The 12,414-nt window shown below is 47.6% G+C and overlaps 1 protein-coding gene across 3 annotated transcripts in view; it reads left to right on the top strand.

Annotated features, from left to right (window-relative positions):
• Positions 1-12,414, top strand: part of LOC118379148 (interleukin-1 receptor accessory protein-like 1) — a 593,985-nt gene that overhangs the window by 534,088 nt on the left and 47,483 nt on the right. For all 3 annotated transcript variants that reach the window (XM_052513955.1, XM_052513957.1, XM_052513956.1), the window contains exon 8: positions 4,539-4,684. In XM_052513955.1, the coding sequence (XP_052369915.1) occupies positions 4,539-4,684 (146 nt within the window). The remainder of the gene's footprint in view (positions 1-4,538; positions 4,685-12,414) is intronic.

Below are 12,414 nucleotides of genomic sequence, written 5' to 3' on the forward strand. Positions count from 1 at the left end.
TCTCCACGTCAGCCTCTGTATCTAGTATACTATATAGTCTGTTGAACATCTCCACGTCAGTCTCTGTATCTAGTCTACTATATAGTCTGTTGAACGTCTCCACGTCAGTCTCTGTATCTAGTCTACTAATTAGTCTGTTGAATGTCTCCACGTCAGCCTCTGTATCTAGTATACTATATAGTCCGTTGAACATCTCCACGTCAGTCTCTGTATCTAGTCTACTATATAGTCTGTTGAACGTCTCCACGTCAGTCTCTGTATCTAGTCTACTAATTAGTCTGTTGAATGTCTCCACGTCAGCCTCTGTATCTAGTATACTATATAGTCTGTTGAACATCTCCACGTCAGTCTCTGTATCTAGTCTACTAATTAGTCTGTTGAATGTCTCCACGTCAGCCTCTGTATCTAGTCTACTATATAGTCTGTTGAACATCTCCACGTCAGTCTCTGTATCTAGTCTACTAATTAGTCTGTCTAATGTCTCCACGTCAGCCTCTGTATCTAGTCTACTATATAGTTTGTTGAACGTCTCCATGTCAGCCTCTGTATCTAGTCTACTATATAGTCTGTTGAACGTCTCCACGTCAGTCTCTGCATCTAGTCTACTATATAGTCTGTTGAACGTCTCCACGTCAGTCTCTGTATCTAGTCTACTATATAGTCTGTTGAACGTCTCCACGTCAGTCTCTGCATCTAGTCTACTATATAGTCTGTTGAACGTCTCCACGTCAGCCTCTGTATCTAGTATACTATATAGTTTGTTGAACGTCTCCATGTCAGCCTCTGTATCTAGTCTACTATATAGTCTGTTGAACGTCTCCACGTCAGTCTCTGCATCTAGTCTACTATATAGTCTGTTGAACGTCTCCACGTCAGCCTCTGTATCTAGTCTACTATATAGTCTGTTGAACGTCTCCACGTCAGTCTCTGTATCTAGTCTACTATATAGTCTGTTGAATGTCTCCACGTCAGCCTCTGTATCTAGTCTACTATATAGTCTGTTGAACGTCTCCACGTCAGCCTCTGTATCTAGTATACTATATAGTCTGTTGAACGTCTCCACGTCAGTCTCTGTATCTAGTCTACTATATAGTCTGTTGCACGTCTCCACGTCAGTCTATGTATCTAGTCTACTATATAGTCTGTTGAACGTCTCCACGTCAGTCTCTGCATCTAGTCTACTATATAGTCTGTTGAACGTCTCCACGTCAGCCTCTGTATCTAGTCTACTATATAGTCTGTTGCACGTCTCCACGTCAGTCTCTGTATCTAGTCTACTATATAGTCTGTTGAACGTCTCCACGTCAGTCTCTGTATCTAGTCTACTATATAGTCTGTTGAACGTCTCCACGTCAGCCTCTGTATCTAGTCTACTATATAGTCTGTTGAACGTCTCCACGTCAGTCTCTGTATCTAGTCTACTATATAGTCTGTTGAACATCTCCACGTCAGTCTCTGTATCTAGTCTACTATATAGTCTGTTGAACGTCTCCACGTCAGCCTCTGTATCTAGTCTACTATATAGTCTGTTGAACGTCTCCACGTCAGTCTCTGTATCTAGTCTACTATATAGTCTGTTGAACATCTCCACGTCAGTCTCTGTATCTAGTCTACTATATAGTCTGTTGAACGTCTCCACGTCAGTCTCTGTATCTAGTCTACTATATAGTCTGTTGAACGTCTCCACGTCAGTCTCTGTATCTAGTCTACTATATAGTCTGTTGAACATCTCCACGTCAGCCTCTGTATCTAGTCTACTATATAGTCTGTTGAACATCTCCACGTCAGCCTCTGTATCTAGTCTACTATATAGTCTGTTGAACGTCTCCACGTCAGTCTCTGTATCTAGTCTACTAATTAGTCTGTTGAATGTCTCCACGTCAGTCTCTGTATCTAGTCTACTATATAGTCTGTTGAACGTCTCCACGTCAGTCTCTGTATCTAGTCTACTAATTAGTCTGTTGAATGTCTCCACGTCAGCCTCTGTATCTAGTCTACTATATAGTCTGTTGAACGTCTCCACGTCAGCCTCTGTATCTAGTCTACTATATAGTCTGTTGAACGTCTCCACGTCAGTCTATGTATCTAGTCTACTATATAGTCTGTTGAACGTCTCCACGTCAGCCTCTGTATCTAGTCTACTATATAGTCTGTTGAAGGTCTCCACGTCAGTCTATGTATCTAGTCTACTATATAGTCTGTTGAACGTCTCCACGTCAGTCTCTGTATCTAGTCTACTATATAGTCTGTTGAACGTCTCCACGTCAGTCTCTGTATCTAGTCTACTATATAGTCTGTTGAACGTCTCCACGTCAGCCTCTGTATCTAGTCTACTATATAGTCTGTTGAATGTCTCCACGTCAGCCTCTGTATCTAGTCTACTATATAGTCTGTTGAATGTCTCCACGTCAGTCTCTGTATCTAGTCTACTATATAGTCTGTTGAATGTCTCCACGTCAGTCTCTGTATCTAGTCTACTATATAGTCTGTTGAACGTCTCCACGTCAGCCTCTGTATCTAGTCTACTATATAGTCTGTTGAATGTCTCCACGTCAGTCTCTGTATCTAGTCTACTATATAGTCTGTTGAATGTCTCCACGTCAGTCTCTGTATCTAGTCTACTATATAGTCTGTTGAACGTCTCCACGTCAGCCTCTGTATCTAGTCTACTATATAGTCTGTTGAACGTCTCCACGTCAGCCTCTGTATCTAGTCTACTATATAGTCTGTTGAACGTCTCCACGTCAGTCTCTGTATCTAGTCTACTATATAGTCTGTTGAACATCTCCACGTCAGTCTCTGTATCTAGTCTACTATATAGTCTGTTGAACGTCTCCACGTCAGTCTCTGTATCTAGTCTACTATATAGTCTGTTGAACGTCTCCACGTCAGTCTCTGTATCTAGTCTACTAATTAGTCTGTTGAATGTCTCCATGTCAGCCTCTGTATCTAGTCTACTATATAGTCTGTTGAATGTCTCCATGTCAGCCTCTGTATCTAATCTACTATATAGTCTGTTGAACGTCTCCACGTCAGCCTCTGTATCTAGTCTACTATATAGTCTGTTGAATGTCTCCACGTCAGTCTCTGTATCTAGTCTACTATATAGTCTGTTGAATGTCTCCACGTCAGTCTCTATATCCCTTCTCTGTCTCCCTAACAAACTCCTCCTGCCTTCCTCCTCCCTACTCTCACCTCCTCTCCACTTCCTCCAACACCTTCTGCCATTTCCTCCTCCCACCTCCTCCTCTCCCCTCCTCTACCTCCTCTCCACTTCCTCCCCCTCCTTCCACCAACCTCCTCCCCCTTCTCACCTCCTCCTCCCCCTTCCTCCACCACTTCCTCTCCCCCTCCTGACACCTCTTCCTCTCCCCTCCTCCACCTCCTCTCCACTTCCTCCCACTCCTCCCTCCAACCTCCTCCCACCAACCTCCTCACCTCCTCCTCTCCCCTTCCTTCACCTCTCCCCCCCACCCTCCTCCACCTCCTCCTCTCCTAGTCCAACAGGTCTTGCCACCTTATCTCCTTCATGGATCCTTCATGGAGCCTCAGTTAGAAGCAGTTGGGTGTTGGAAAGCTAAGGGCATTACCACAACTGTAAATACTAGATTCCCCATGTCAGTGTGCCTTCCACTTCCACCATCTGTACTGCACTGTGTAATTGACCTGATGAACTTCCCCCATGCTTCCCAGACATGATGAAGAGGAGAAATGGGATTGATAGTTCTGAACCACATTCAAGTGTCCCCAAGGGAGAGGAGAACAACAGCAAGAGACATTCGTACAGTTGTCTTTTCGCATTATTAGGCTCAGTGTCATAAAAGAGACAGAATGGCGGCCGATATGTGTAAACACTAAAGAATAGAGATCATTATTTTTCTATTTGTTCCGCCTGCTCTGTGTGTGCCGAGCAGGAGAGATTCCTTTACTCTTTAACTCATATTGTTTTTCTCTGCCGTTCCTCCGTTTCCATAGCAGCATGCCGCTATAACAAGATACTTTTTCAACCTCATTATTTAGCTAGTTATCTTACAACACTGTGCGAGCTGAAACAATGCTGTTGACTTTCAATGAAATGACTGTAAAGTCTGTAGAAATGATGACTGACTGTGGTATTACGGTCATCCATGGTTTGTAAAGTGTACCATCACTTGTGGCTTGTAATGCTGTTCTGTCCACAATCTGCATCAAGGTGAATTCATGTCAAGTCACATCTCCAGTGTAATTAGCATCCTCGCTAATCTGCCCCCCAAGCCAGCCCTCCTGGGTAATCAAGTCACAGTGAGGGGGATAATGCTTGGTAATTGTCAATCAATCACAGACAGAATCATCACAGAGACTTTCTCTTCTCTGTTCTCCCTCCTCTCTTCTCCCTTCTCTCTTCTCCTCTCCTCTCTTCTCTCTTCTCCTCTCCTCTCTTCTCTCTTCTCCTCTCCTCTTCTCTCTTCTCCTCCCCTTTTCTCTACGTTCTCCTCTCCTCTCCTCTCTGCTTCTCTCCTCTCCTATTCTCTTCTCCTCTTCTATTGTCTTCTCTGTAGTCTTATCCGGGAGCACCTGGGAGAGCAGGAGGTGTCGATCACCCTGACCATTGACTCGGTGGAAGAGGCTGATCTGGGGAACTACTCCTGCTTCGTGGAGAATGGCAACGGCAGACGGCAGGCTAACATCCAGCTCACAAAGAGAGGTAGGACACACACACACACACACACACACACACACACACACACACACACACACACACACACACACACACACACACACACACACACACACACACACACACACACACACACACACACACACAAACACACACAAACACACACACACACACACGACAGCAGTGTACCGAGAGTTGGTTTGGAGAAGATATTGCCAAAGAAAGCTGAGTTTCACTTAAAACCATAATTATCTGAAGGTTATTCTGTCTATTTCACTTTTTAGATACCTGCTTAATGTCACATCAACGTCAAACATTGAAATGTGTTTTCAAGGCTGGAGACCGACAGATAGACAGCTGTTATCTTGTTGCCAATTCAGAGAAGCAGCAGAGGGACCGTGTTCATCTCTCTCTGTTTTTCTAGACACGTTGCATCCTTTCAAATCTTGGTGGTCAGAGCCCATTGGCTGACTAACGTCTACCAGAGCAGGGCCTGGACTCAATGCATCTCCATCCATCACCATGGTGACAGCATTAGCCTCATTCCAGAGCACGGCCCAATCTCACAATACCACAACAAAGCTATCTACTAGACAAGGCCTGATCCCCTAACACCACAACAAAGCTATCTACTAGACAAGGCCTGATCCCCTAACACCACAACAAAGCTATCTACTAGACAGGGCCTGATCCCAGAACACCATAACACAAGATATCCACCAGACAAGGCCTGATCCCAAAATACCATAACACAAGATATCCACCAGACAAGGCCTGATCCCAGAATACCATAACACAAGATATCCACCAGACAAGGCCTGATCCCAGAATACCATAACACAAGATATCCACCAGACAAGGCCTGATCCCAGAACACCATAACACAAGATATCCACCAGACAAGGCCTGATCCCAGAATACCATAACACAAGATATCCACCAGACAAGGCCTGATCCCAGAATACCATAACACAAGATATCCACCAGACAAGGCCTGATCCCAAAATACCATAACACAAGATATCCACCAGACAAGGCCTGATCCCAAAATACCATAACACAAGATATCCACCAGACAAGGCCTGATCCCAGAATACCATAACACAAGATATCCACCAGACAAGGCCTGATCCCAGAATACCATAACACAAGATATCCACCAGACAAGGCCTGATCCCCCAACACCACAACAAAGCTATCTACCAGACAGGGCCTGATCCCCCAACACCACAACAAAGTTATCTACCAGACAGGGCCTGATCCCCCAACACCACAACAAAGCTATCTACCAGACAGGGCCTGATCCCCCAACACCACAACACCACAACACAATATATCTACCAGACAGGGCCTGGACCCCAACACCACAGCAAAGCTATCTACCAGACAGGGCCTGATCCCCCAACACCACAACAAAGATACCTACCAGACAGGGCCTGATCACCCAACACCACAACAAAGATACCTACCAGACAGGACCTGATCCCCCAACACTACAACACAATATATCCACCAGACAGGGCCTGATCACACAACACCACAACAAAGATACCTACCAGACAGGGCCTGATCACCCAACACCACAACAAATATACCTACCAGACAGGGCCTGATCACCCAACACCACAACAAAGATACCTACCAGACAGGGCCTGATCCCCTAACACTACAACACAATATATCCACCAGACAGGGCCTGATCACCCAACACCACAACAAAGCTATCTACCAGACAGGGCCTGGTCCCCCAACACCACAACACAAGCCATCCACCAGACAGCCAACATGATAAAAGGTTATGTGACAAGTGTCGTGTCTTTGGCATCATCAAAGTGAAGACTTATTTTATCAAATCAATTCTCTGTAATTATTCAAATGCGATTAAACTAATCATGTAAATGTAGTTAACTAGGAAGTCGGGGCACCAAGGAAAATCTTCCGATTACAAAGTTAAATTGTTCCTAATATATTTTTCAGTTTTTGATTTGTTAAAAAAGTTTGAAATATCCAATAAATGTCGTTCCACTTCATGATTGTGTCCCACTTGTTGTTGATTCTTCACAAAAAAATACAGTTTTCTATCTTTATGTTTGAAGCCTGAAATGTGGCAAAAGGTCGCAAAGTTCAAGGGGGCCGAATACTTTCGCAAGGCACTGTAGAGTACAGTATATACGTATACATATGAGATGAATAATGTAGGGTATGTAAACATTATATTAAGTAGCATTGTTTAAAGTGGCTAGTGATATATTTGACATCAATTCCCATCAATTCCCATTATTAAAGTGGCTGGAGTTGAGTCAGTGTGTTGGCAGCAGCCACTCAATGTTAGTGGTGGCTGTTTAACAGTCTGATGGCCTTTTTCAGAGTAACATTCAGAAATGTTCTTATAGAATAGATGTTTCAGCATTTGTCGGTCTTTGCATTTCAGGTCGACATAACGTCTTGCTGCAGACTAGTAATTAGTATCGAAGAGTTGCTCTTATTCTGTCGAATCGATAGTCTCCGAGTTTAACCACGTGGTTAAGAATTCAGCAACCATTACAACCTTAGCGTATCCTGTGGGTTTTATGGTCTCTACTCAAACATTAGCCCCCTCGATGCTCGAGGTACACATGGTCTGAAGTGGGCTTCTCCAGGTGTGGGTTTTATTCGGCACAGTAAAGAGGCTGTCCCATGACGCCAGATCGATGTCTGTGCTCACGGGGGCGGGCCAATGACTTAGTGAAACTTTAAAGGGAATTGGATTCTCTTTCATTAGCAGTTTAAAATCACATTACATCATTTCACAAATAGTTTCATCTTTACCCATTCATTTTATATAATAATTAGATGCAATTCTCATAACGGAGACTCTTGTATAAACAGAGTTATGGTAATGTAGCTGTATTGTCTCTCAATGAGGTCACAAACATTAAACAAAACGGACCAAAACGGTTACACATTCTCCAAAACATGGATATTGTTCAGTTCTCATGTTCTGTGAGATAGAATAAGTTCCTTTGTTCTACTGTGAACCTTTCTCTCTCTATACTGCATGAGGGAGAGAGTCTCCTCCATGAATTTACGACCTGAGATAACAGAGCCTGGGTATAGGAGGAAGAGAGAGGTGGTGCTTGCTATATCCAAAGAGGTCCACGTCATGACACAAGCCATCAACCAGAAAGCCAACATGATAAAGGGTGATGTCACAAGCCATCCACCAGACAGCCAACATGATAAAGGGTGACGTCACAAGCCATCCACCAGAAAGCCAACATGATAAAGGGTGACGTCACAAGCCATCCACCAGAAAGCCAACATGATAAAGGGTGACGTCACAAGCCATCCACCAGAAAGCCAACATGATAAAGGGTGACGTCACAAGCCATCCACCAGAAAGCCAACATGATAAAGGGTGATGTCACAAGCCATCCACCAGACAGCCAACATGATAAAGGGTGACGTCACAAGCCATCCACCAGAAAGCCAACATGATAAAGGGTGACGTCACAAGCCATCCACCAGAAAGCCAACATGATAAAGGGTGATGTCACAAGCCATCCACCAGAAAGCCAACATGATAAAGGGTGACGTCACAAGCCATCCACTAGAAAGCCAACATGTTAAAGTGTGACGTCACAAGCCATCCACTAGAAAGCCAACATGATAAAGGGTGACGTCACAAGCCATCCACTAGAAAGCCAACATGATAAAGGGTGATGTCACAAGCCATCCACTAGAAAGCCAACATGATAAAGGGTGACGTCACAAGCCATCCACTAGAAAGCCAACATGATAAAGGGTGATGTCACAAGCCATCCACTAGAAAGCCAACATGATAAAGGGTGACGTCACAAGCCATCCACTAGAAAGCCAACATGATAAAGGGTGATGTCACAAGCCATCCACTAGAAAGCCAACATGATAAAGGGTGACGTCACAAGCCATCCACTAGAAAGCCAACATGATAAAGTGTGACGTCACAAGCCATCCACTAGAAAGCCAACATGATAAAGGGTGACGTCACAAGCCATCCACTAGAAAGCCAACATGATAAAGGGTGATGTCACAAGCCATCCACTAGAAAGCCAACATGATAAAGGGTGACGTCACAAGCCATCCACTAGAAAGCCAACATGATAAAGGGTGACGTCACAAGCCATCCACCAGAAAGCCAACATGATAAAGGGTGACGTCACAAGCCATCCACTAGAAAGCCAACATGATAAAGGGTGATGTCACAAGCCATCCACTAGAAAGCCAACATGTTAAAGTGTGACGTCACAAGCCATCCACTAGAAAGCCAACATGATAAAGGGTGACGTCACAAGCCATCCACTAGAAAGCCAACATGATAAAGGGTGACGTCACAAGCCATCCACCAGAAAGCCAACATGATAAAGGGTGACGTCACAAGCCATCCACTAGAAAGCCAACATGATAAAGGGTGATGTCACCAGAACCAAACAACCGTCTACCTCTGCTTTATAACCCTTGGTCCAGACACAACCTTCAACAACGTACCACCTCCCCACCCCCGCATACTCTACCTCCTCTTCCTCTTCCTCCCCACCCCCATCCTCTACCTCCTCTTCCTCTTCCTCCCCACCCCCACATACTCTACCTCCTCTTCCTCTTCCTCCCCATCCCCTCATCCTCTACCTCCTCTTCCTCCCCACCCCTCATCCTCTACCTCCTCTTCCTCTTCCTCCCCATCCCCTCATCCTCTACCTCCTCTTCCTCTTCCTCCCCACCCCTCATCCTCTATCTCCTCTTTCTCTTCCTCCTCCTCCCCACCCCCTCATCCTCTATCTCCTCTTCCTCTTCCTCCCCACCCCCTCATCCTCTACCTCCTCTTCCCTCTTCCTCCCCATCCCCTCATCCTCTACCTCCTCTTCCTCTTCCTCCCCACCCCCTCACCCTCTACCTCCTCTTCCCTCTTCCTATATCCCCCCACCTCCTCTTCCTCTTCCTCCTCTTCCCTCTTCCTCCCCACCCCCTCATCCTCTTCCTCCTCTTCCCTCTTCCTCCCCACCCCCTCATCCTTTACCTCCTCTTCCCTCTTCCTCCACCTCTCCACCCCCTCATCCTCTACCTCCTCTACCCTCTTCCTCTAACTCCCCACCCCCTAATCCCCTACCTCCTCTTCCCTCTTCCCTCTTCCTCCCCACCCCCTCATCCTCTACCTCCTCTTCTCTTTTCCTCCCCACCCCCTCATTCTCCTCTTCCTTCTTCCTCCCCACCCCCTCATCCCCTACCTCCTCTTCTCTCTTCCCTCTTCCTCCCCACCCCCTCATCCTCTACCTCCTCTTCTCTCTTCCTCCCCACCCCCTCATCCTCCTCTTCCTCTTCCTCCCCACCCCTCATTTTCTGCCTCCTCTTCCCTCTTCCTCTTACTCCCCACACCCCATCCTCTACCTCCTCTTCCCTCTTCCTCCCCACCCCTCCTCCTATACCTCCTCTTCCCTCTTCCTCTAACTCCCCACACCCCATCCTCTACCTCCGCTTCCCTCTTCCTCCCCAACCCCTCCTCCTATACCTCCTCTTCCCTCTTCCTCTAACTCCCCACACCCCATCCTCTACCTCCTCTTCCCTCTTCCTCTAACTCCCCACACCCCATCCTCTACCTCCTCTTCCCTCTTCCTCTAACTCCCCACCCCCTCATCCCCTACCTCCCCACCCCCTCATCCTCTACCTCCTCTTCCCTCTTCCTCCACCTCTCCACCCCCTCATCCTCTACCTCCTCTTCCCTCTTCCTCTACCTCCCCACTCCCTCATCCCCTACCTCCTCTTCCGTCTTCCTATATCCCCCCACCCCCTCATCCCCTACCTCCTCTTCCCTCTTCCTCCACCTCTCCACCCTCTCATCCTCAACCTCCTCTTCCCTCTTCCTCTACCTCCCCTTCCCTCTTCCTCTACCTCCCCACTCCCTCATCCACTACCTCCTCTTCCGTCTTCCTATATCCCCCCACCCCCTCATCCCCTACCTCCTCTTCCCTCATCTTCTACCTCCACTTCCCTCTTCCTCCATTTCCCCACCCCCATCCTCTACCCCCTCTTCCCTCTTCCTCTACCTCCTCACCCCTCATCCTCTACCTCCTCTTCCCTCTTCCTCCACCTCTCCATCCCCTCATCCTCTACCTCCTCTTCCCTCTTCCTCTAACTCCCCACCCCCTAATCCCCTACCTCCTCTTCCCTCTTCCTCTTCCTCCCCACACCCTCATCCTCTACCTCCTCTTCCCTCTTCCTCCCCACCCCCCCATCCTCTACCTCCTCTTCCCTCTTCCTCTTCCTCCCCACCCCTCATTCTCTTCCTCCTCTTCCCTCTTCCTCTACCTCCCCACTTCCTCATCTCCTACCTCCTCTTCCCTCTTCCTATATCCCGCCACCCCCTCATCCCCTACCTCCTCTTCCCTCATCCTCTACCTCCACTTCCCTCTTCCTCCATCTCCCCACCCCCATCCTCTACCGCCTCTTCCGTCTTCCTCTACCTCATCACCCCTCAGCCTCTACCTCCCCCACCCCTCATCCTCTACCTCCTCTTCCCTCTACCTCCCCACCCCTCATCCTCTACCTCCTCTTCTCTCTTCCTCCACCTCCCCACCCCCTCTAAACTAGTGTTTGTTCTCCAGCTGAGGAGGAGGTTTGTCCTTCCCTCTCTTCTCTTCCTTCCTCTCCTTCTCTCCTCCTCTCTCCCCTCCATCTCCTGGTTGAATCAAAGATCTTGTCCCCGTGTATCAGCGCACCGTCGGTCAGGTGTCAGAGATTACACTAAAGAGGTCCATTCTTCTCTGCCTGGCGCCCACAGCCCACATCCTGACATTCTCCACCCATAGATTAAGACAAATGATCTCCCGGCGGTCGGGGACTGTGCCTCACTTACACAGCGATAGATTTGACAGAGCAACTGGGCACCTCTCCATTCATCTAGTTTCCCCCCACCTCCTCCTCACAGGGCTAGTGTGTTTGGAGGGACGGCTGCCATTGGGATTTGTCACTGACATGTGGGTTGTGGGTGTGGTGTGGAGGGTGTGGTGGTGTGGAGGGTGTGGAGGGTGTGGTGGTGTGGAGGGTGTGGAGGGTGTGGAGGTGTGGTGGTGTGGTGGTGTGGAGGGTGTGGAGGTGTGGTGGTGTGGAGGGTGTGGAGGTGTGGTGGTGTGGAGGGTGTGGGGGTGTGGTGGTGTGGTGTGGGGGTGTGGAGGGTGTGGTGGGTGTGGTGTGGAGGGTGTGGAGGTGTGGTGGTGTGGTGTGGAGGGTGTGGAGGGTGTGGTGGGTGTGGTGTGGAGGGTGTGGAGGGTGTTGAAGGTGTGGAGGGTGTTGAGTGGTAGATCATGTTGGCTGCCCTGTGCTGCGTCTCCAGGAGAGAGAGGCGGAGGACGATGGATTGATTTCATCATTAGGAGGACAAAGGGTACCTTATTTGCCTGCTGGGTGCTGGATGAAAGCATCCATTATAATAGGGGATTTCACTGGGGAGGCCTTCTCTGTGGGACTAGTTCAAGTAAATCCTTCAGATTTAGGAATGATTTGGGCTCCGTGGTCCTTCTACTCACGGGCCTGAGTTGTAGACCTCTGAATCACTGTTGAATAGACCCGAAAGTCAATGTAGCATAAAACAAGCTATGTAGAGGTCCAAGGTTGTTGTCACTATTGACTTTATGACCCTGTCAGAAAACAACCACAACAACAAGGAAGCCATTTTTTCAAACCTGACAAATCTCTCTATAAAACCCATGGATTAAAATGATGAAAATAGCAGCCTTTCTATCCATCCG

This window comes from Oncorhynchus keta, unplaced genomic scaffold (assembly GCF_023373465.1).
Source record: "Oncorhynchus keta strain PuntledgeMale-10-30-2019 unplaced genomic scaffold, Oket_V2 Un_scaffold_14384_pilon_pilon, whole genome shotgun sequence".
NCBI lineage: Eukaryota > Metazoa > Chordata > Actinopteri > Salmoniformes > Salmonidae > Oncorhynchus > Oncorhynchus keta.